Source organism: Eretmochelys imbricata, chromosome 1 (assembly GCF_965152235.1).
Source record: "Eretmochelys imbricata isolate rEreImb1 chromosome 1, rEreImb1.hap1, whole genome shotgun sequence".
Lineage (NCBI taxonomy): Eukaryota > Metazoa > Chordata > Testudines > Cheloniidae > Eretmochelys > Eretmochelys imbricata.
The window spans coordinates 249,460,950-249,485,274 of NC_135572.1; the positions used below are offsets into that span (position 1 = coordinate 249,460,950).

A 24,325-nucleotide genomic window follows, 5' to 3' on the forward strand; every position below is an offset into this window, starting at 1 on the left:
AGTATATATAGGGGGAAAAAGATGGATGGCAAGGAGTTCTAATTAAATAAAGAACTGATGTACCAAACTGGGCATCCTCTCTAGTTGTGATATCTAAACATGTAATGTTTAGTAAATACAGGTACTGAACTACACGTGGCCACTTTACAAACTTCCATTAGTGGGTCATGCCACAAACATGTTGCAGAAGCAGCCAGCCACTGCTCCAGCAAAGTGTGCTCTCAGCAGAGCAGGGGGAAGATCATGAGGCATATGAAACAAACAGTTTACGTGAAGTTCTAAAATCCTTGCTATTTAAATAGAAAGCTAACACTCCTTTAGCATCCAAGCAATGTAACTTTACCTCACTTTTTATGTGAACGGGGGGGGGGGGGGGGGGGAGGGATGGTGGAACCACTGTTAAAGTAATGGATTGACTGACATGGAAATCCAAAATTACTTTTGGTATAAATTTTGAGTGAGAACTAAGAACTACTTTATCTTTATGAAACATTGTAAATGGATGGTCAGCCATTAAGTTCACCAACTCTCCGGGCTGAAGTTGTTGCTATAATAAACGTAATTTTAGTTGCCATATTAAAAATAGAGAACAAGATAAAGGTTCAAAGGATGGAACCATAAGCTGTGTTAGCACTAAGTTTAATTTCCATGAGAGGATAAGCTCTCACCCAGGGATAAAGATTTAATAAATCTTTCAGAAACTTCTTAATATCATGACAAAAATATAGAATTAGTATCTATTGGTATATGAAAAGCCACTACTGAGGTTAAATATACCTTGACTGGTGCAATAGATAAATGATTATTCTTTAAAAACATCAAATACTTTAATATGGACTAAAAAGGAACTGACATAAGATCAATACCCTTCTCGGATACTTCTCAGGGGAAACCTTTCCCATTTTAAATGGTTATATTTCCCAGTTTCCCGGTTGATTGTCTTTTAGTGTGAAGTAAAACGTGTTGTAAGTCTACAGAGAAAGGTATCTCTAACTCTGAGTCCTATTGTCCACAAAGTCAGATGCAACAAAAAAGTTGATCTGGATGGTACACTTTCACTTGCTGCTGCGAGAGAACATGTGGTGACAGATAAGTGTCTGTAATTCCCTTTGGAAAAAAGGGGCAAGTCCGTGTATCACTGCTATCTCAGCCATGCTGAGGAGATAAGTCATCTTGCCGAGTCCTGTCTGATCTTCTTCACAGCCATCAACATTAGAGAATGGTGGGAAAGCATACATCAGCTCTGTATCCCAATTAACAAAGAATGCCTCTATTAAAGAGGCAGTGTTCGTTCCTGCTCCTGAACAGTATTGATATTGGTGTTGAATCTTATGGCAAATATGTTTCTATTAGGAGTACCCCAAAGACCAAAAATGTGCAGGATCAAACACTCCTTCAAGGACCATTTGTGCAGCTGGAAAGAGTCTTTGCTTAACTGGTCCGCTAACCCAGTGAGACACCCTGCCACATGCAGAGCTACTGAATAAATATCAACGTATAAACCAATCCCAAAGCTTCACTGCCCCCTTGCAAAGCTGTGAGGACTTGTTTGTTTACATAATACATTGATATCATATTGTCTGCCTGCTTAAAGCAGAGATCCTTGCACCTACAGAAGAATGATCTGAATGCCAAAGGAATTTCTCTCAACTCCAGAACATTGATATGAAGAGGACACTCTTGCTTATTCCACAGACCTCTTGGAAATAAAGTTTGTGAGGTATGCACCCCAGCCTGTTTTCGAGATGCCTGCTATAGTTATTGCAGAAGGAGAGGAATGGTTGAACATCACTCCCTCTCAGTACATGTTTCCGGTTCATAAAAGTTTTCTGGATTCTCTTTAGAACGATAAGTATTAGATCCATGTTGCATTCTACAGGTCTGAAGTTTCTTGCCAACCAATGACGGGTCTCATTTCATCCAAGACAGAGGATGAGCCCCTCATGTTGTTGATGCAATAAGACCCAGTAAGGAGAGGAAGAACCTTGCTTTCTTAGATGGACTCTAAAGTAGAGCCTGAATGGTAGATTTCAGGAATTTGTCCTCTGGGAGGTAAGCCCTTGCCATTCTGGTGTCAAGTAGCGCTCTTATGAAAAGGATATTTTATGATGGAACCAACATGTATTTCTTTTTGTTTAATCAAAAATCCCAGCTTTTGCAACACAGCATTCAAAAGATGCTTTTAGGAGCCAATAATCTAAAACACAGAAAAAACAAAAAATCCCTTGTCATTTAAGAAAAGCTGCCACTACAGATAGGGATTTTGTAAAGACTTGAGGTGCAGTAAGGAAGGCACTTGTCACTCAAGCCAATTTGCCCAGTCTGGTATCACAGTGAGATGAGTACATATATATTCACAGTAGTCTGTCTCAAATGAATGCTGAGGCTCTGGCTAAATGGTTGTATCTGTCTTCCTCTGAATACGAACCTGAACCCAGATCTGACAAGGAAATTGGGGATACCACTGATGTAGGGATTCACAACAGCCACAGAAATGATAAAGTTCTCCTGGTTGACCCAGATGGGGTCCTGGGAGATGGAGGTAACAACTGATGACTCACATGGTAAGGAATCAGCTTTGTGTCTCTTATGAGAAAGAGTAATATCAGATTCTTATCTAAATGACTTTTTTCCCCCTGGTCTTTGCAAAGGACGGAGAGGATCCTAGGGATACAGTTCCACTTGTACCTACGTGGTAACCACAAGAGTATATCAGTGCTGCTGGAATACTCAGATTCTTGAGGAACCAACTGAAGATGATCCAATTATGCTCTTTTATATCTCAACCTCTAGTGTCACATATCCACATACTCACAATTTGAATCCAGAAAAGTGTCGGACACCAAAAGATGTTTACTCTTCGACTTTTTTTTTTTTCCCCTTCAGAACCAAAGGTCCCCAATTCTACAGAGGCCTCAGGCATAGTGGTCTATTGTTCAAACCTATTTCAGTTACAGACAGTATCCTTTTTGGAACTGGGCCCAAGAGTTTTGCTACCAAATGCTTCGTGTTTTTGGATCTGGAGCTCAGTGCCAAGGCTGATGGTTTGGAAATAGAAGGCTCCTTCAAGCCAAAGATCCCAGAGCCAATTCAGGCCTCTTATCTCTCTTTTCAGGAGCCTTAGAAACCTCAGATCTGGTAGTTTTAATTGACAAGACTTTTTGTAGTAGAAGAGCCTGGAGTCTGTTCTGCCTCTCCTTTCTAGCTCATGACATGGAAGTCCCACAGATAGCGCAATGAGAAAGGGGAGTAACCTTCTCCTAGGCACTTTAGGTACCAAGAACAGAAATCTGATGCCATGAAAACTGTAGAGCACAGGACATATCTTTGGATCCGCCATCATGTGATATTAACTGTTAACAACTGCTAAAGATCTTGAATCCAAAGAAGGCTCACATCCATCTGTGATCAGCAGCTGGAAGGGGCTGAGGCAGCAACCACTGCCACTCCCCTTTTTATACGGAGGGGGTGAATGAGCGCTTTAACAGACACTGCCAGTAAAAGGTTGCATCATTCAACAGCACCAGTCAGCACATATCCCAGGAGAAGAAATATGCAGAGGACACTCAAGAAAGAAGTTTATTCTGTAGCTATGCCTAATGTCTGTGGAGCCCAACAGAAGAGTGTGTAAACAGCAAGAGTATTATTAGGGCATGTCTATATGGGGACATTCAGAAAAGTTAGACAAATTAAAGGTGTGAAGTTAAAGAGCATTAAACTCACATGGACCCTCTAAGTCAGTTACAAAACGGTCTTACTGCACTTTATCTTAATCCTCCAACACATAATCAAGGAGTACGTACTGAGGCACAAGGAGCAAGCAACTGCCTTAAGAGAGCAAGATGGGCATATGATAGCAGACTACCAATCCTACTCTATTAACAGGCTTATAAAATGGCTTGGTAAAAGTACTATACTTGGCTAGTGTGCATGGGTAACTTATCTCTACTGGATGGAGTAGTCTGGCAGTGTCTAAGCACCACACTTTTGATAGTTAAAAGCTGTTCTCAAGCTCAAGTGAGAAGAATGTGCTTTTGGAATGGACAAGCCAGTTATCTCTAAAGTCAAAATGAAGTTTCATAGAGCTATTGTGTACAGTAAACTGACAATTAAATCCTAGATGACAAACTTTCACTGTATTCAATGACAAAAAAACTATATTAACGTAGAGTTACGGTTTCTTGGTGGTATATTGTCCCCTTACAGAATGGGGAGTTCAGCAAGAGCATCCAGGTAATTAATTCTGTCCTCCCATCAAGTTAAATCTGGGGACACAGATCTCCCTTAAATAGGTGAAGAAGATCAAAGAAACACTGTTGCCTTCCTGGTGCTACGGAAACCGAAACTATTCTGGCTCCTTTTGTTTTATTCTTTATCACTTCCTGGATGAGAGGGAAGGGTGGAAAAGGAAGAGAAGACTTTCTACAGTCTAGGATAGGGATGGGCAAATTAAGGCCTGCCGGCCGCACCACACAGCTCGGCCCCGCTCTGTGGTGCCAGGTCAGTGACTGCACCATGCAGCTCTCTGAAGCCGCGGCATGGCCCCGCTCCGAGGATCGGGGGCTGCTCCTCGTGTAGGAGGCAGAGCAGGGACATGCCACTGCTTCCGGGAGCCTCTTGAAGTAAGCACCGCTTGGAGCCCACAACCCTGAGCCTCTCCCCATGCCCCAAGCCCCTGCCCTGATCCCCCTCCTGCTCTCCAAACCCCTTGATCCCAACACGGAGCACCCTCCTGTACCCCAGAGCCCGCACCCCCAGCTGGAACCTCCACCTCTTCCTGCACCTCTGCCACAGCCCTGATCCCCCTCTGAATCCCTTGGTTCCAGCCCAGAGCACCCTTCTACACCCTAAACTCCTCATCCCCAGCCCCACCCCAAAGCCCACACCCCCATCCAGAGCCCTCACCCCAATTTTGTGAGCATTCATGGCCTGCCATGCAATTTCTATTCCTCGACGTGGCCCTCAGTCAAAAAATTTGCCCACCCCAGTCTAGGAAAAGGCATGTTATATGGACAGACTGTTTTGTCCTGAGCAGAACTTGTGCAACTACATCTAGTCAGAAATAAATCTGTGTTCTGGTACCGCTCCCAGGTTGAAGATCTCACCACCTATTTCTTTAATGACTATTTGTGAAGTTCCATTATCACTGTCCTCAGTTGATCTGCCAAGCTGTTGTCCTTACATGCTAGATGTAGGGCAAGAAGGATAGATGTTAACACCCAATCCCACAGCACAACTGCCTCTTTGCAAGTCGGAAGTGCAAATCCCTCCGTTTCCTGATGTAATCCATCACTGTCATATTGTCCAACAACTTATACTACACCTTGTTCTTGCCCTGTGATATTTATATATAGTTTTTTTCCCCCTTGAGAATTACAGTGAATTAATCTGTTGAAATACACTCCCCATCCACATTGGAGGTGCCCAAAGTGATTGTTTCTGATGGAGAGTTGAAAGGTACCCCTCAGAATGTTAACCACATCAAGCATAGAAATATCTTTCTTGAGATGATCAGCTATGCAAACGTGCTGTCTGTATTTGGTTTGTAATTAAATGCCAGACAATGCTGCAGACTCTTCAGCCTGAGCAGAGTATAATGTGAATGAAGCCATGAGGCACATGAGACCTAGAAAGAATTTTTAAGTGGGATTTTGACAAAGCAGTGTTATGGCAGAGCCAAGCTTCAGAAGTCTTCCTGGAAGAAAGGCTCTGCCTTCTGGAGAATAAAGAACTGCTCCTATAAAGGGAATCCTTTGCATATGTAGCAATAGAGATCTCTTGATTATCTTAAATCAGAGGTGGGCAAGCTACGGCCCATGGGACCATCTTGCCCGGCCCTTGAGCTCCTGACCTGGGAGGCCGTCACCCCCGCCGCCATACCACCGTGCGGTGCAATGCTCTGGGCAGCAGAGCCCAGCCTGATCTCGTGCTCTGTGCTGCGTGGCTGCCTGTCCTGGTGCAGCCGTGCTGCCAGCCACCAGTGCTCCAGGCTGCAAGCTGGGGAGGGGGGAGGGGGGGAGTGGTTGGATGGGTCAGGGGTCCCCAGGGGGCAGTCAGCAAGGGGAGGGGGGTTGGATGGGGCCGGGCCATGCCTGGCTGTTTGAGGAGGCACAGCCTCCCCTAACCGGCCCTCCATACAATTTCTGAAACCCGATGCGGCCCTCAGGCCAAAAAAAAAAAAAAAAAAGTTTGCCCGCCCCTGTCTTAAAGTACTAATTTCTTCAAAAGGCACATGTGTCAACTATGTCCTTGGAAAGGGTTTCTGATGAAATTTAAATAAGGATTAATAAATATATCCTGGTGTCTTAATGAGTGGCAACTGCTGACTGGTACTTTGTAAATACCCAGAAGGCAGCAGATAAACCAAGAGATAAAAATTTGTACTGAAGTGAAGTGATCTTGCCCAACCAGAAAAAAAGATATTTGTGTGCCTGGTGAAAGATATGGAAGTACACTTCTTTCAGATACAGGTTCCAGAATAGGGATGGAAGGAGGGGTTGCGGAAGGGAATCAAACTGAGTGGCATAACCATCTTTTATGGTCTCCAGAATTCACGTCTGTCATTATGAAATGTAAGTTGGCCCTGCTAACAAGAGGGAAACATCGAAACTAAGTAAATGGATCCCTGCACTTCAGCTCTAAATTCAGAGGCAGACACAAATAGTCTCGAACCAACTGTACCTCACTCTTGGACCCTGATCCAGGGGAAGAAATCGGAACTTTTTGTACAGTGCTCTTCATCTTCTATCCCTGAAGTACTAGGCACTAACTATGGACTTTTTCCTCACATACAGACCCCTTAGATGCATCAGATATGGGAAGTTTTGTGGCCAGAGCTCCACTGCAAGAATAAAGACTTGCATCCTGTTCTGGCTCCTTGCAAGCCCTTGGGGTAAGAGCGCTGCAGATAGAGCACTTTGTAATGGGCCCCAAATGTTAGAAAGACTACTGGACAAGAGGCTCATTTAGTGACGTCAGATATTTTAACTTTTGAATCTGCCATAAATCCAGTAGTTGGAACCAAAACCTGAACTAAATATACAAAGCTAAAAATAAGATTTAGAAAAAACTAAATCGGAACCAACCAACACTAAAACATTAAGAACAATACTTGGTAAGGCAAAGATTTCTATAGAGACACGGGTCTGATCGATATGAAGAGGTTCACCTCTGTCTGCTGCTGTAGCTGAATGGAATTAACATGGTAGATGGTGCCTTTTACACACTCTCCCTCAAAACTTTCCAAGAATGCAACAGGGAGGGGTAAGAAGGGCACCTGAGTCCTCTAATAGGCTATAATATGAGAAGAGTCCATCATCTGAACTGTACCAGACAGCACATCCCATGAGTGGGAATATACAGAGGACCCTCGAAGAAAGCACATTTATATAGGGTCGTAGGTTTGTGCAGTACCTCATTAAAAAGAGAAAATTATATGTGCTGCTGAGCCAAGAAAGCTCAATATAAGCTTATATAAAGCTAAATAGATGTTTTCCCCACTGTAAAGAATGGTGGGTTTTATATGATTTTATTCTAACTTCTACCAACAACTTAAGATATTTTGGCAAGTCACTTAACCTACAGTGATTCAGTTCCCCACCTGTAAGATAGCCATTATTTTCCTGGAACATGGGGTAGCAGCATTGCTCAGGTTTGGCCCAACTGCCTTCTGAGGAGACTGCTGCCGCTGCCCATGCCTGAGGTAAGTGGGGGTCAGGCTAGCTCTCAACCCTCAGGCCCAACCCTGCAGGACAGGAATTGCCATTGCTGGGTAAGTGTGGGGCAAGCTCACTCACAAGCCCCCATACTCCATCCTTTTCTCCTGATTGGGATTAGGATTGCAGTGCCTGGATGAAGGGTGCTGCTACAGATGGTTGGTGCCTCCTTGGTGGGGAAAAGAAGCCAATGCTGGCCTGCTATGATTTTCAAGAGGTAAAGCTGAATTTTATTTGTTGGGTTGTGGTTTTTTGTTTGGTTTGTTTTTTAAAATCAACGATTATGGAGCAGTCACATTAAACCTATGACATTTCTAAAATTACTGTGACTGCACCATGATTTTTGATAAAAATGCTGTGACAAATCTGAAGCCCTAATAATTAAACACTAAAAATTAGTCTACATGCCACCAGTAACCACTGCAACATTTACACTAGACATTGGCTGACGCTGTGGAGGTAAGTCTACTTCCCTCCCCCCACACACCTTTCATCTGCATAAAGACAAACAGATGTCTATAGGACCACCTACACAATGGCAAGCTGGCAGAATATTATATTATAGAACCAGAGTCCTAAAAGTTCTCATGTGATACCCAAAATACTTTCTAGGAAAGTATATAATTGCTAAAAGAATCCTGTATAGTGAACAGACTTTGCTTATTTGCAATCCTTTAGAAGGGCAATGAGCACTGGCTGTTTTTCACCCTTGTTGCAGGGATATTTTAAGCTGAATTCGGTAAGCCTCTTCAGTTAAGTCTGTACTAACAGCCAATTTGTAGCCTAGCAGCAGACTGAATGATGCTTCTGTACACACCCATCTCAAACCAGAGCATTTCTGTTTACAGGCATCATCTGCAAGGCACAGTGCCACGGACAGGCTGATTTTTCTATACAGTACTATCCAAGTGGTCCCCATCTTCCAAGGACAACAGAGTAGCAGGAGTCCTCGCAGTCAGAGCTGTTAAAGCACAGAAAGGAGCTGCAGTTATATTTCTTCCTGGCCATTACAGAATCTTTAGCTTATGATGAAGACACTCATCCAACATGAACCAATTCAGTTGACCAAGCATATAGCTTAGTCCCACGTATTTGATGGGTAGGAAGTTTGCATATATGTTTGTTTTTAGAGCATACTGCCTTTGTTTCCCACTCACACCTCCTTTCCCATGTATACTATATATTTCAGATAGGTTTATGCTTCATTATATGAGTACAGAGTTTTTAAAAACAAAGATTATAGGCTCTTAGGGCCAGATTTTTAAAAGGTATTTAGGCACCTAGTGGGATTTTCAAAAGCACCTTGGTACCTAAATCTCATTTCAATCCCATTTATAAAGGACCTAAATACCTTATAAAAATCTGGCCCTTAATTCACACATTCCAAAACAATTATGCAGCATCTAAGAGTCAAGCCTCATTTATCCAGAGTCATTCGCAGGGTTTCAAGGTACCCAACTTACCTTTTGCAGGTCCAAGGATAAAGCTGGCTCCTCTAAGAGGAGCCCCTCATCAGAGTGGTCATCATCATAGCTTAACTGTCCTGCACTGTCAGGCATGTGTCCTTTCCTGAGCCGTAGGACTGGCTCTGGAATAACAGTGTTATCGAGATCCGTTGGTTCATTCATGAGACACTGGGGCCCTTCTCAGAAGGGTTCTGCTCCCTCGTGGGATAGGTTTTGAAGACAATGTGTTGTCCCTAAAAAGCAAACAGAGTTTACTTAGCTGAAGTCTGAAAGATTCTAGAAAGTTGGTTAGGCATATGACACACTTATACGCAAGGAGATTTATCTAGTTGGTACCCATGCTCTTACAGGACTATCTGTGGCACCTCTTATTAGAGAAGACTTCCATTTCTACTCATATGACCAGTAATTCTTAACCATTTTCCTTGCTCTGGTTTCCTTTAAAGGAGGCAGAAGGAATGTTCGTATCAAAAGCACTAGCTATTATGTTCCCCGATATGACAGTCAGTCAATTCACAACTAGATGTGTTTAATAAAGATTTCTGTTTTTGAAACAAATTCTCAACGTGGATACTATGGAAATTCTTTCTAGCTAAATCTGTACTTTTAGACAGACACTAGACAACCATCAAAGACACACTATAATCTTTAGAGTATTCCTTGGCACATGGCAGGCTGCATTACAAGACGGAATGCCAGCTCCTGTTTACATTAGACTTCTTGGGAAATCTCCCTTTCTTACAGTAGCACTCCCTTTCTGAAGCCAGTAGTAGTAATTGTCTTTCCATTAGGGTTTAAGGCAGCCAGTGGTGTTTTTACCACCACGTCCTATAGACCTGTTAGACAAAAACAATGCTATGAGTGCCTGCTGCCATATTTACAGTAGCACACCCACACTTACTACCATCAATGGAACTGTACCAGTACTAGAGCAAGAGTGGGCTACATCTTCAAAAAAGAATCTAGTAAGTGGCATGTCTTCTGTCATAGCCAATCTAAGACTGAGTCGTTGCTCCTTTCTGGTCCCCAAGACTCATTTTCTATCCCCTCAAGATTGTTAAGAACCATTCCTGAAGTGAATTTACACTCATGTGCTGTTGCAAATAAATTTTGGGAAACTCGCATTCATGGTGTTAAAGTAGTGGGAAATTTCTTGATTCAAATTAACTGACTCCTAGCCTTCCCTCATTCTGGGAGTATTATCTGGTAGTAGTTGCTCATCTTCTACAACACCAACTTTGTGCTAGACACTTCAAGATCCAGTGCAACAGGAAGGAGCATAATCAGTGATTGGTCAGTTAGGAATGCTAGAAGACATTATCATTTAAATAATTCTGAGATCCAGGAGTTGAGAGAGAGAGAGAGAGATCTTCATTTTACGCAAGACAATCTATTGAAGGTATATATCTACTACTAATCACTACAGTAGCATCTAAGCACTTAAACACACAGTTACAAATCACAAGCAGATATAGGGCTGGTCTACCCTACCATGGTAAATCGATCTAAGTTACGCAACTTCAGTTACGTGAATAACGTAACTGAAGTCAAACGCAGTTAGATCCACTTACCGCGGTGGCTACACTGAACTGTGTCGACGGGAGAGTGTCTCCCATTGACTTGCCTTATGTTTCCCAAAGAGGTGGAATGCACAAATACACAAATCTTCACCAGACCCACTAAATCAACACTCTCTGCATTGATTGCAGCAGTGCCGATCTACTGGTAAGCGTAGACATGCCCACAGTAAGAATCAATTGGTTAGACAGAAGTTGTCCAATAAAAGACAATACCTCACCCACCTTGTGTCTCTAATATCCTGGGACCAACACTGCTACAATACTGCATTCTACATTGGTGTGTAAGTTACAAGCAAAAAACAACTACATAAACAATAACCTTAAGGTTGCAAAGACACAGGTGTGTTAGGAAATGACAGAATCAAAAGACTGCCTGAACAAGCTAGGAAAATGGGGTCTAAATTAAATTACCATAAAGTGAGTGCACAACTGGTTGAAAAACTATATTTTAAGAGGTTTCAGAGTATTTTAAGAGTATTTAACAATGGTGTTTTGCTGTCAAACTACAAGGACACATCAAGTGATGTCTTTCACAGGTCTGTCGTGGGTCCGGTACTACCCAAAGTTTGCATTAAGGCAGGGGTGGGCAAACTTTTTGGCCCGGGGGCCACATCTGGGAATAGAAATTGTATGGCAGGCCATGAATGCTCACAAAATTGGGGTTGGGGGTGCAGACTCCGGGATGGGGTTGGGGGATGAGGAATTTGGAGTATAGGAGGGTGCTCTGGGCTGGGACCAAAGGGTTCAGAGGGCATGAGGGGGATCAGGGCTGGGGCAGGGGTTGGGGTACAGGCTCCAGCTGGGGTACAGGCTCTGGGGTGAGGCTGGAGATGAGGGATTTGGGGGTGCAGGAGGGTGCTCTGGACTGAGATAGAGGGATTTGGAGGGTGGGAGTGGGATCAGGGCTGGGGCATGGGAAGAGACTCAGGGGTGCAGACTCCGGGTGGTGACTACCTCAAGCGGCTCTGGGAAGCAGCAGCATATCTCTTCTCCCACTCCTGTGCATTGAAGCATCAAAGGGGGGCGATTGGAGCATGCAGGAGCCGGATGGGGGCCATGCCGCGGCTTCCAGGACCCACATGGAGCGGCCCCCGACCCTGCTCCCCAGCTGAAATGCCGGAGTGCTGGAGCAGGGCAAGCCCCAGACCCCGCTCCTCAGCAGGAGCTCAAGGGCCAGCTTAAAATGGCTGGCAGGCCAGATCCGGCCTATGGGCCGCAGTTTGCGCACCCCTGCATTAAGGAATTGAATGATGTTATAGAGTACACTTATAAAATCTGCAGTTGATAAAGTGAAAAGGTTTGCAAGCACTTTGGAGGATTGGATTAGAATTCAAAATTATCTTGACAAATTGGAAAACTGGTCTGAAATCAGCAAGATGCAAGGGGAAAAACAAAATGCACAACTACAAAAAGGGGAATTACTGGCAAGCCAGTATACTGATGAAATGGATCTGGGCTTATGGGAGATCACAAACTGAAGGAGTCAACAGAGTGATGCTGCCACAAAAAAGTCAAGTTTCATTCTGGGATGTATTAATATGGAGTGTCACATGTAAGAAATGGGAGGAAACTGTTCTGTTCTACTCAGCACTGGTGAGGCCTCAGCTGGAGTATTGTGTCCAGTTTTGGGCACCAAGCTTTAAGAAGAATTTGAACAAACTGGAGAGTCCAGAGGACAGAAACAAAAATGGAGAGGTTTAGAAAATATGATGTATGAGGAAAGGTTGAAAGAACTGGAGATGTTTAGTGTAAAGAAGTGAAGACTGAAGGAACATAAGTCTTCAAGTACGTAAAAAGTTAGAAGATAATTAGAAGATAATTAATCACTGTCCTCTTTATATGTTCACCAAGGGTAGGATAAGTAGTAATCAGCTTTAGTTTGCAGTAAAGGAAATTTAGGTTAGATATTTGGAAAAAAAGTTTCTAAATATAAAGGATAGCAGCACTGGAACAGGTTTCTTAGGGAGACTGTAAAATATTTGGAGATTTAAGAGCAAGTTATAAAAAACACTTGTCAGGGATGGTCTCTGTATACTCAATCCTGCCTCAGCACAGGGGAATGGACTAGATGACCCTCTTGAAGTCCCTTTCAGTCCTACATTTCTATGATTTTATGTCCACAATAAAGTTTCAAAAGATTAGGTATAAGAGGTTCCCATACTCTCATCTTTGTAGAGCTGGTTATATGGTGCTTATTACCCTTTTGTAGGTAAGAAACAGAACAGAGAAAGGAAGAGCAAAAACAGACTGACTAAAATCTATTGCAATAGAGACAGCTAAAAATTCACTTTCCTAATCGGACTTCTCCATGTGAGTAATTGCTAGTTGCCACATGAATATTTGATCACAAATGGGAAAAAGTGGGCTACAGTCATGAATAGGAAGGACAAATGAGTTTTATTAAGTTATGGTCCACACTATGAGTAGTTGAGAACCCCTAAAGCAGTGGTGGGGAACCTTTTTTCTATCAGGGGCATTGACCTACAGAGGAAAAAAAAAAACAACAACTGCGGGCCACACACAAATATAAAGCAAGGGTCTGATCCAAAGCCCATACCATTGACTACCCCGGTCTTTGGATCCAACGCTGTGATGCGGTTCTTGCCGTAAATCAGCCCTACCATCCCCTGGTGCTGTCATGTGGCTCTTCTGAGTTCCCCTGTTTGTCAGTACATTTCCGGGGGGCCCAGAGCCAACTGCAGGATCCCCGGGAGGGTGGGGCCTCCTCCCCAGAACTGGACCAAGAGGGGCTGTCCTCTCCTGGCTCTGGGGTGGGCGGCCCAATGGCATAGCCAAGACAGGACACTTGGGTGGGACCCGACTTCAGGTGGGTGAGCAATGATAGTGGAGGGGGGGGTGACAGGAAGGATTGAGGCCACCTCCCCCTCAACCCCTCCAGCCAGCCTTGTGGGGAGGGGGGGGTCGGGAAGGGAAGAGGGGGGAGAAATGATGGACCCAGTAGTCCCAGCCAATTGGGGGGGGGCCCCAGGCGCATACCCAGCTCCAAGAGGAGCCACCGCTCTCCAGCAGCAACGGCTCCCGTCCCACTGCCCCACACCAGGCCTGGCTCCCCAAGGGAAAGGCCTACATTTTTTGAGCATTCCTCTGCTGCCACTGGGCCGCCTGCTTGCTTGCCCTACTCCCAGTGGCGGATTAGCCACTGGGCAAAGGGGGCGTGCCCAGGAGCCCCAGCCAATTGGGAGGCCCCCACCTGCTCTGACCCCCTGCACAGCGCTCCAGCCGGGGAATGGGGTCAGGGTACTGGTCTTGCCCCGACCCCTCTCCCCAGCTGGAGCGCCGGGCAGGCGGAGCAGGGCGAGTCCCGACCCTGCTCTGTGGGCTGGAGGAAATTAAGCAACAGGCCGGATCTGGCCTGCAGGACATATTTCTGTAGGGCAGGGGTGGGGAACCTATTTAAGTAACTGAAAAGTAAGCATGATCAGTAGCATCTGTTCAGTAGGTCATAGTTAAAACATTGCCCCCTCTTTTTAGAACATTAAAATGCACATGGTCACTGCCAAGCCTGACAGACACAGAAAGTAGGGAGATTATAAGTGTCTCATTAGAACACATAGAAACATCTTCCAAAAACCCAAGTGTCTTAACATTAGCAACAGGAGAGAACATGACTGTGAACAGACTGTAGAATTCAAGTTTAGAGCCTCCACAATGTTTTGCTGCATTCCTCATTGAAATTCCATTTAAAGAAAAAGGTTTGCAGTTGCCATGATACAACCACTGAGAGATAAACCCTTCTTAGTGACTTATTCAGAAACCATGGTGATAGCCACAATATAAGAACCTAGACAGAAACTAATGAGCTCCTGCTACAGTTAACCCAGCTTCAGAAAACTGTCTACAGTCAAAGAGCAACAAAAATGTGACCTCCAAAGATTAACTGGACCTTTTAAAACCCTGTCTATGCTAATATTTAGCCATGTTTATTACACAGTTAATGACATGCCAGGCTCTACTCATGGAATATAAAGACACAACATGGTTAATACTCCAGTAGTAACTATGGTAAGCTAACATGTCATCTTTGGCAGTAGTTTTACCCAATATATGGTTGCCTTCCTGTAACCAGGACACAATTATGCAGTATATTTCATACCCCTTAAGCAGTTTAACCAGACTTAAAATTTGTGGATGTAAGTATTCTGTCTAGTGTGGATGCAAGTATTCGGACAAAGGTGTTTATAATCAATATAGTTTATTCCCATACACTGGCACAAATAAGCTGTCACTACCTGGTCTCGGGCCCACTCTGTGGGCAGATACCAGTTGACTGCAACTGGATCCAACTGCTGAATCCTACTTACTGCTAAGCCGCACTAAGTCTGGGTAGTGATCAATCACTGTTCCTAGCTCTGGGGAGGTCTTGGGCACACTCCCAGATGCAGACACTTGCATCCTTCTGTGGCCTCACAACCTAGCCACGTTAAGCCTGGACCCAGTGCCTCCTGAGCCCCAGCTGCTTAGACACATTTCCTTTCAGAGTCCACCTGGCAGTGGGAGCTCTAGATTTCTAGTTAACCAATTGAGGAACAATGAAGGAGTGGTAGTAAAACAAGTAACACAGGCTTAAGCTTGCTCTATACTTAAAACTTAGGTTGATATAGCTATGGTGTGTAAGATCATACAAAAAGTCTGTGCTGTGTGTCCCCCCCTGGGGAGGGGGAGAGGAGAGAGCACTGCCTGTGCTGTGTCTATCCCAGGGAGGAGGAGGGCGGGGGGAGGGGGAGAGAGAGCACAGAGCTGTGGCTGCTGGAACGAAGTGATTGGTCACTCACCTGCACTGCCCCTTTACCATCTGTGGCTACCGCGCTGCCCCATCCCGCCACAGAGCCATCGCTGGCCTTGCTACTCAGGAGCCTCCTGCTGTGCTGCGCAGGCGAGAGCCCAGCCGGGGGCAGATCTGGGTGGGGGCTGATGTTGGGGTGTCCCCCTGCCCATCATGTGCCCAGGTAGGCAGAGTGTACCCCTAGCCCATGCCCTGTAGAGACACCCAAAAGCGGCCCTGTGTGTTGGGCGGAGGGGAGGAGAGAGAGCTCAAGACAAGCCTTTGGAGCTGCTCAGGCAGGGGAGGAGGCAGCTGCTGTTCTGGATACCTCCCTGCTGTCAGGATGTCACCCCACACCTTGGGTGAAATTTGCAGCAGGATGGAAGATGCTGCCCCTTCCCCGCACTGGTGGCTCGGACCCCTTTGTGGGCTCACCCGGTCCGGTCTGTGCTGCAAGTGGCTCATGCGGGGACCCAGACACTCATGTGCTATCTCGAGTGCCCTCTCCCCAACCCCATGTGTGGGTGTCTTCCAGACCCCAGCAAACCCCTCACTACTGCCACCCAGCCTGGGACAGAGGCTGGCTTCTTGCCCTCCATGTTTGTGCCCCTGCCCAGGGTACTGTCCCCTCCATGCACCTTGGTGGTGCATTCCCAGCCTATAGATAGGTAATTTATTGGGCTACTAGCCCAAAACTTGCCCAGATTGGGCTACTTTAAGTGACTTTGGGCTATTAATACAGTAGAAATCTGGCAGCCACTTTTGCTTATTTCAGCCTTACAACCGCTTTGCTTGAATACCAGTATACTATATCAAGTAATTTACTGGCCCCATTCTTGCAAGGTCTCACCTGTTATGTTATCCATGGCCTGGTTATAATTTTTGGTACTGGTAGAACTATTTCAGTTTGGGTGAGGGAGAGCCATTTACCAAGCAGGCCAGGTCTACCCTAGGACTCTTTCTGGCATACCTGTATTGATCAGGGATGTGATTTGTGACCAACATTCCTGTACCAGCAAAAGGCTACTGTGTGGGTGCAGCTTATACTGGCAGAATTTAGCATGAGCATACAAATCCACACTAGATCCAAGAGAGTGGAAGTTGAGCAATTAAGAAAGGAAGTGATTTTCAGTCTGCTTAAATTTGTGTTGTTGTTGACGTTTAACTTCAATTACTAACTTTTGTAGCTGAAGTCTGAGCTCTGGTACCATACATGAAGGGGCAAGATTGTTGAATCTTTACATCTAAGCCTCCCACCTAGATGTCCTCCATCAAAACCAGACTCTATATTCTTAATACTTAAAAGTAAAAGCAAGCAAGAAAAAAGCTTTTAAAAATCTTAAGTTTTCTTTTTACATTACAAAGGAAAAATGGTACAAGACCAATTGTTAAATTCTTTGGAGGTAACTTAACAATCTGGAACAAATGAAAACATGTCTCCCACCCACCTCTCTGCCCCCAAATAAAGAGGCACATCTACAAAATAAAGAGCTCTGCCTCCAGTAAATGGTCAGTGTGTCCAAACAGCTGCTTATAACCTGCAAACTGTCAGCGGACACTGCAGGCTGAGCAATTCACAGCAGGATGCCCAGGCAGACAATCAAGCACATTCAGACCCAAAGAAAGAGAAAAACCACAGACCTGTCTACACTAAAAATGCATCTAGCTGAGGGGACCCAGCTATATCATTACCCCAACCCCCCAGCAGATGGGCAAATTGTATGGCAAATTGGATCTTCAGAGTTTTGTTGGCATCTTATGTCAAAGATTAGTCAGTTTCAGAAAGCCTAAATCAATTTGTACTGTAAACAGGATATTAGAGGATTGTTGTAACAGTTTTACTGTGCTGTACACTGGACCCAAGAGACTAAAGTTTTGTCAGAGAACAAGTTAAAAATGGAAAACAGACGTTCCAGTTTCCCCCACACTGTCTCACCAATGTGCCTCAACCTGGGCCTATAGGAACTTACTCTAGAGCAGGGATCTCACACTCAAACCACCGTGAGGGCCACATGAGGACTAGTACATTGGCCTGAGGGCCGCATCACTGACACTTTTCATATAAAGATACAAAAGCCCACACCCCCCGTGCCCCTGGCCCCGCCCCCACTCCACCCCTTCCAAGAGGCCTTGCCCTCCCCTGCCCCCATTCCAACCCCTTCCCCAAAGTCCCCATCCCAACTCTGCCCCCTCCCTGCCCCTATTCCAATCCCTTCCCCAAATCCCCACCCCTGCCCCGCCTCTTCTCTGCCTTCTCCCCTGAGCACGCAGCTCCCCACTCCTCCCCCCTGGAAAGCGCTAAGCACTGCCAAACAGCTGTTTGGCAGCAGAGAGTGCCTGGAGGTAGGCAGAGGAGCAGGGACATGGCGTGCTGGGGGAGAGGAGGGGCAGCAGGTGAGGGGAGCTTGGTGGCTGCAGGAAATAACTCTGCGGGCTGGCCGCGTGTTTGAGACCCCTGCTCTAGAGCAAGAGGAAAGTTCAGTCTCCACCTTTGACTCCCTTTTGATAGTAGTTGAGGTAACTAGTTGTGATGCTCTCCTCTGGTAATCTAGAACTGTAAGACAGTGTGTTACCCCTCTGCCTGAACAAGAGAGTGAGCTTTGCTAGAGATTAGACTGACTGTCAGCTCCCTGCCACACCAGTCTGTCGAGTTCACCAGAAAACACTCGAAGATTCCACCAGTCTTAAACTGCTTGCCAGCAGGCGAAGTGAACCTGAGTTCCCCAGACACATCTCACTGGATACTCTCAGAAATTATTAAATTTGATGCCTCCAAAAGAGACAGAGCACAGACCAGCCTTTTAGATTAGCAGAAGACTCACCCTTTACTTCAACATAACAGCACTAACACAGTTTACAGTAAAATGGAGAATAAGTTTATTAACAAAGGACAGAATAGGTTACAAAAAACAAATATTACATGCTTTCTTGTGCCTAAAAGTGAATTCTAACAAGCTAGATCTTTGACTGAAAACAGTTTTTCATTAAATAACAAGCGATCAACAGCTCCTGCCCTTCAGGCCAAAAGGATCCATGATTCAGAGGGTGCTGTTAACTATTTCCTCTAAGTGATGGATAACTAAGGGGTTCTCTTCCTCTTTTTGTAGTCCAGCACCAGTTGGGGCACGGGGGGAGAAATCAGGTTTCTTTTTTACTTTAATATATACACACACACACGGAACGTTTAAGAAAAGTTTTGTAAATGAGTTCCAATGGTTCATGGATTAGGGACCCAATCTTATGGGGTTCCAGGAGATTCTGTATGGATTATTTAGGTTAATCTTTCTAGACTGAGCAATGAGTCCCATTGGGTAGACAGAACAGGGGTCTCAAACATGCAGCCCGTGAGGTTATTTCCTGCGGGCTGCCAAGCTCCCTTCCACCTCGCTCTCCCTTCCCCCAGCATGCCACATCCCTGCTTATCTGCCTACCTCCAGGCGCTTCCCACACCAAACAGCTGTTTGGCAGCACTTCACACTTTCCAGGAGGGAGGGGGGAGGAGCACGGAGCCACATGCTCAGGGGAGGAGGCAGAGAAGAGTCAGGGCAGGGATTCGGGGAAGGGGTCAGAATAGGGGCAGGGAGTGGGCAGAGTTGGGGTGTGAAGAGGCAGGGCAGTAGCGGGGCCTGATGGAAGGGGTGGAGTGGGTGCAGGGCTGGGGTGTCAGTGATGCGGCCCTCAGGCCAATGTACTAGTCCTTATGTGGCCCTCGTGGTGATTCGAGTTTGAAATCCCTGGTCTAGAAGATACCATCAGAGATGCTAAGGTTTGCAGTTCTCAAACTGGATTTGTCTCCCCAGAGGTAACATGCTTATTAACAGCAAAAATGTTCTTAAATAAATAGAGAGGTAAGAAATAAGACCTCTCAACCCTATTGTCCCTCTGCAAATTTGTGTATACTGAGTCAATCCCTTACTTCTCTAAAAGTGCAGTTTCAAAAAGTTCAACGAATAGAAGATTGTTGGGGATGGAATCGATCTGGACAAGGAGAAGAAATCTGGAGATAAATGTGAGAAGGGAGGGACACATGCTTGTTTTGTTAAAATAGTATATGTTTGCTGTTGAAAAAAAAATATTTAATGCTGTTGTTTTAGTTAAATAAAACAATTTAAATGTCTGTCTGGTGATATTTATGAAGTCATTGGGAGGTGAACTATCTGCTTCAATTACCTTTGGTAAATCAAATAACCAAACAATCATTCATTTTCTGATATAGCTGTAAAACTAATCTGAAAAGTTTTCAAAATAAATCACTGTTTAAAAATGTAGTGTGTACCTTCTAAAAATGAAACCTACATCTATCTCCGAGTTGTGAAGAATATGTATTAAGGTTATAACCACCAACAAGAATGCACTTTTATGTAGAAAACCATGATTAAAACTGAGTTTTCCTGACTAGTGATTTGAATCATGATTCAAATCTATTTGATTTAAATCAAATCCACCCTGAAATGAACCTCAGAAGAATTCTCAGAAGAGGGGCCTCCCTGAACTAAAGCAGCCTGTAAATGTACAGGAGCAGAAGAAATGGCCCAAGTTGTTATCCATTATAGAGGAGAAACTCTGCCAGCAGGGTTCTCTCATGAAAGGTGGATCCCAGCTTTCTGAACTGAACACGTGGGTGAGAAATGTTAGTTACTAGACAGGAAAGTAACTTGTTAATTAAGTATAGTCTAAAGATTACATTTTGTTTTTTCTTTTACCTGTAACCCTATTTTTCTAAACCTTTTTATTTGAATCTCTATTTCTACCTTTAGGTCTGTTAAATAAACTACAAACTGGTTCTACTACAGACCAGTCTAAATGCTTTATGCTAAGGAGAGTGTTGAACTGAGGTGAAACCAGTGAACCAGGGTGCATTGCTTCCATGCAGGCAGAGGTCTGGTGTACATTGCATGCGTCATAAGATAAGTGATTGAGGGCTATACTATGTACACCCCACTTTGTTAGGTGGAAGTAAATAGCCTACAGAGGGAAAGAGAAGGGCTCTTGAAACCTGGAGCAAAGCAACTGGGTTGCCAGCAGCTGGTGAGTTTCCCCTGGGGGGGATACACATGGGTCTCTCCTCTTCCTCCAACTAATGTAAGCAGGTGCCAGCAATTCACTCTGGACACCGGAGGTAACTAAAATTGTCATAGTGCAAACCTGCTCCCTCTGATTCATTAAAGCTTATCAGTCATTTCCTCACTGGAGGACACTGTCTTTTCACACAGCCACATTCATTCTGGTCTAAACAATTTTGCCACTGGACAGAAAGATCCTAAAGGCTCTGCTACTTCAGTCAGAACCAAAGGTGACAGCAATGTTGTGGAAACATAGGTTCGCTCTGCATAGAAATTGTACACTCTACAGTGAGTGGACACGCCAACCATCTTAAAAATACCTTATACCAAGCTTTTTGAATTACCAAATGAAGGCACTCAAACCAATTTAAGAGAGTGTCCCCACATAGGGGTTGCAACAGAGTTAAGTAATTTAGAAGATTTAGTCAAATGGGTGCAGTTTCTGTATAGTTTCAATTAAAGTGGCTATTCTTCCACTTGCACACTAGCTTTCTTCAGAGAAGAAGAATATAATCCATCTCAGGAAGATTTGATTTCCCAACCTAACTTGAGTTGTGAAATTGAGAGTTTAAAGGCAATGCCAGCTGATATTTTTAAACCTCCTCTCTGCTCTGCCCCACTCTTCAGAAGCAATACTGGTTGCAGTGACAGCAATGCATTTTACCAGCACAAATCTAATTATGAGAACTAGGACCATTGTGTTACTGTTAACTGGTTCCCAAGCAAAACATTAAATTAATCCTTTATAACTTGAAGCTTCCACTGTCCTGCCACGGAGGACAAGCTCTTGTTGAGACAGAGACACAGACACACACTGACCGACTGACCACACAAGAACTTACTTGTTCTGCTATATAAGGAGTTATGCTAACAAGCAGCAGGTAAAGTAACTAGTTCCAGGACTTCATGCATTTATCAGTCTACCTCCAAACCCTCTGTCAGTCACAATCATGTTGTCTACTTAAAATCTAAACACTGTACAACCTATTAGTTAATTTTTATTTTTAAGATGTTCTGATGAGGTGTATGAGCAATTCACAAAGATAAAGTAGTCTTATAATGGGCAAAAATCTAGAATCACCAATTAAATCATCCAAACAAGCATGAAGAATCCAAGCAAGTCAACCAACCTACCTTACTCACTGCTCAACAAACTCAAGGAGGAAGAAAACAGCCCCAGCCTTGCCTAAACAGATGCCACAGATGAGTATTGGCTAAGCTTAGGTTCAGCAAAGAGCAGTTCAGTGTTGTGAGCACTCAGTGAGGAAGGCCCTGCTTGTAGTTCTCTAGATTATTCTATAGGATAATCAAATTCCAGCTCATACCCATCTCAAGTATAGCAATGGAAGATAAAGAAGAAGGTGCCTCAATGCAGATAGGCACAATATTTAAAGCTTTATTTTAAGTCAGTGCTAGAGTAAACATGATACACAATCTGTCCCTTTTATTCCACAATCTCCCATCCAGTAAGGGCTTTGGGAAGGAGGGTATAACTCCTTGCATCCATCCACTCAACAAAATTTCTGTTCCAGTACAGTTAGAAGTATCTAACTTTATTCCTACTGCCAGAAATAAGATCTCATGTACAGTAGTAAGTCTTATAACAGATCAGATGTAGAACTGTGTGGTACTGTCCACACTAACCGTAGGTATTGGAACACAAACATCTCTAATCGTACCCAATAGCCATAAGATTCTGAAAAGAAGGTCTAATATTTATAGTTCAAGCAAGTGGCAATATACTGCCCAAACTCTGGAGCAGTCCACAACAGGAGGAGCAAAAATAGGAGATTTGAATATTTGTTACCTCTAGAAGAGAGTTCTGGCTGCCACAGCTCCCCAGTCTTCAAAGTTGATATGTCTTGATTCCCTACTCAAACTTCTAACACACTAACAGTTTCGCAATGGCATCTAAATATAGAAGGAACACCTGTGGTGTTTTATCTCACACTATCCGTGGTTTTTAATTGCAAAATAAAAAAACAGAGATTACACAGGAGAAAAAGACAGCTCCTCAAGTATGTTGAGGAAACAGAATAAACTGAAATGAAGCAATGCAAAAAAATCATGTCATCCCTAATGTGTTCAAAGTGCAAAGAGTGGGAGTTTGGGTTTGTCTACTAGACAAAGGTCAAGGGCATGGAACACGGAATGAACAAGGAAAAGATAACTGACTGGATAAGCTGCTGAAAAGTCATTTTCCCTATATTTTAAACACTCAGTAGTTAGACCCTGGTATATATAGCTTTTTTTTACTAGAATAACTATTTGTCAGGGTGGGTGTTCTTGGTTGTTTTTAAATCAATATGGTTACACCAGCACAACCCCCAGTACGAACAGTTATATTAGTGCTGGAGTAGTCAACAGGCAAACCGTGGGCCAAATCCAGACCACCAGACACTTAATTGGACCACAAAGGTCAAATGGGCTGAAGCTGAGCCAGGGCTTGAGCCATGTCTGCTCCCCAGCACAGGGCCCTCCCCAGTGGGGACGGGGGGGTGGGGGGTCAGGAGGTTAGACTGGGCTGCAGGGAGTAGTGTGTCCCTGGGCAGCTACTTGTACAGCCATAGCCCCACCAGCTCCGTTCTCTGTCGGCTGGCAACAGCGTAGAGATGGGGTGAGTAGGCCATGTGGGCAAACAAGTAGGCACTAATATCCAGGCTTAGTGAATGAGGCAGCAGAAGCCACTCCAGGCAGGGTGGGCAGGAGGCTGGTGATAGGGGGCAGCGAGGCCACCCAGCCAACCAGGTAAGCAGAGCTGTCAAATGCCTCTCAACTGAGCTGCCTGCCCCACCACAGGACCACTACTCCCACAGGACCTCAAAGACCGGTCAGGAGGGGTGATAGAGGCAGACGCCAGCTTCCCACCCCAGTGAGAGGGAGAGGACTGCAGGGAGGTGCTAACTGACGAGTTAGAGCTGCATCCGGGGCCTGCAACAGCCACCCTGCCACCATGACAGGGAGTGGCCTGAAAACCGTTGCTAATAGGCACTGCAGGGGCAGTGCCTGTGGACGGGGCAGCATGATGAGCTGCCTGGCCGGTGCTGCATCTCCACATAGGAGCCGGAGGGGGAACATGGCACTGCTTCTGGGAGCTGCTTGAGGTAAGCGCTGCCTGGAGCCTGCACACCTGACCTCCTCCCGCACCCCAACCCCCTGCCCCAGCTCTGATCCCCCTCCCACTCTCTAAACCCCTTGGTCCCAGCCTGGAGCACCCTCCTGCATCCCAAACCCCTCACCCCCAGAGCCTGTACCCCCAGCCAGAGCCCTCACTCCCCCACCCTGCACCCTAACCCCCCATTTCGTGAGCATTCATGGCCCACCATGCTATTTCCATACCCAGATGTGGCTCTCAGGCCAAAATATTTGCCCACCCCTGTGGTAATGCAGATCTGGGTGCTCTGAAGGGGATGATGCACAATGGGCATCTGGCTTCAATCAAGGATTCCTGCACAGTTTCAGATCACAACTGTTTAAAACTGTCTCTGAATTACTGCCTATCTTGTCCACACACACGCCTAACCATTACATGAGCAGCTGTTCTGCTGCTTCTCCACGGGTGCTGCTGTAACACTGTCCACTATTGTAGGATTGCTTACTGAATAGCTGTCTTTCCTCCTCTTTGAGAGAAGGACTAGGAAATTACATGGACAGCATGTTACTTGTGGGAAATCACCTGGTGTCCCTGAGGTATCCTAAAAGGCTTCTTAAAATCTTA

At 45.0% G+C, this 24,325-nt stretch overlaps 1 protein-coding gene across 3 annotated transcripts in view; it reads right to left on the bottom strand.

Moving 5' to 3' along the window:
• ADIPOR2 (adiponectin receptor 2) overlaps positions 1-24,325 on the bottom strand; it is a 69,016-nt gene that overhangs the window by 27,743 nt on the left and 16,948 nt on the right. For all 3 annotated transcript variants that reach the window (XM_077827287.1, XM_077827297.1, XM_077827305.1), the window contains one exon: positions 9,179-9,414. In XM_077827287.1, the coding sequence (XP_077683413.1) occupies positions 9,179-9,343 (165 nt within the window). In that variant the 5' untranslated portion in view covers positions 9,344-9,414. The remainder of the gene's footprint in view (positions 1-9,178; positions 9,415-24,325) is intronic.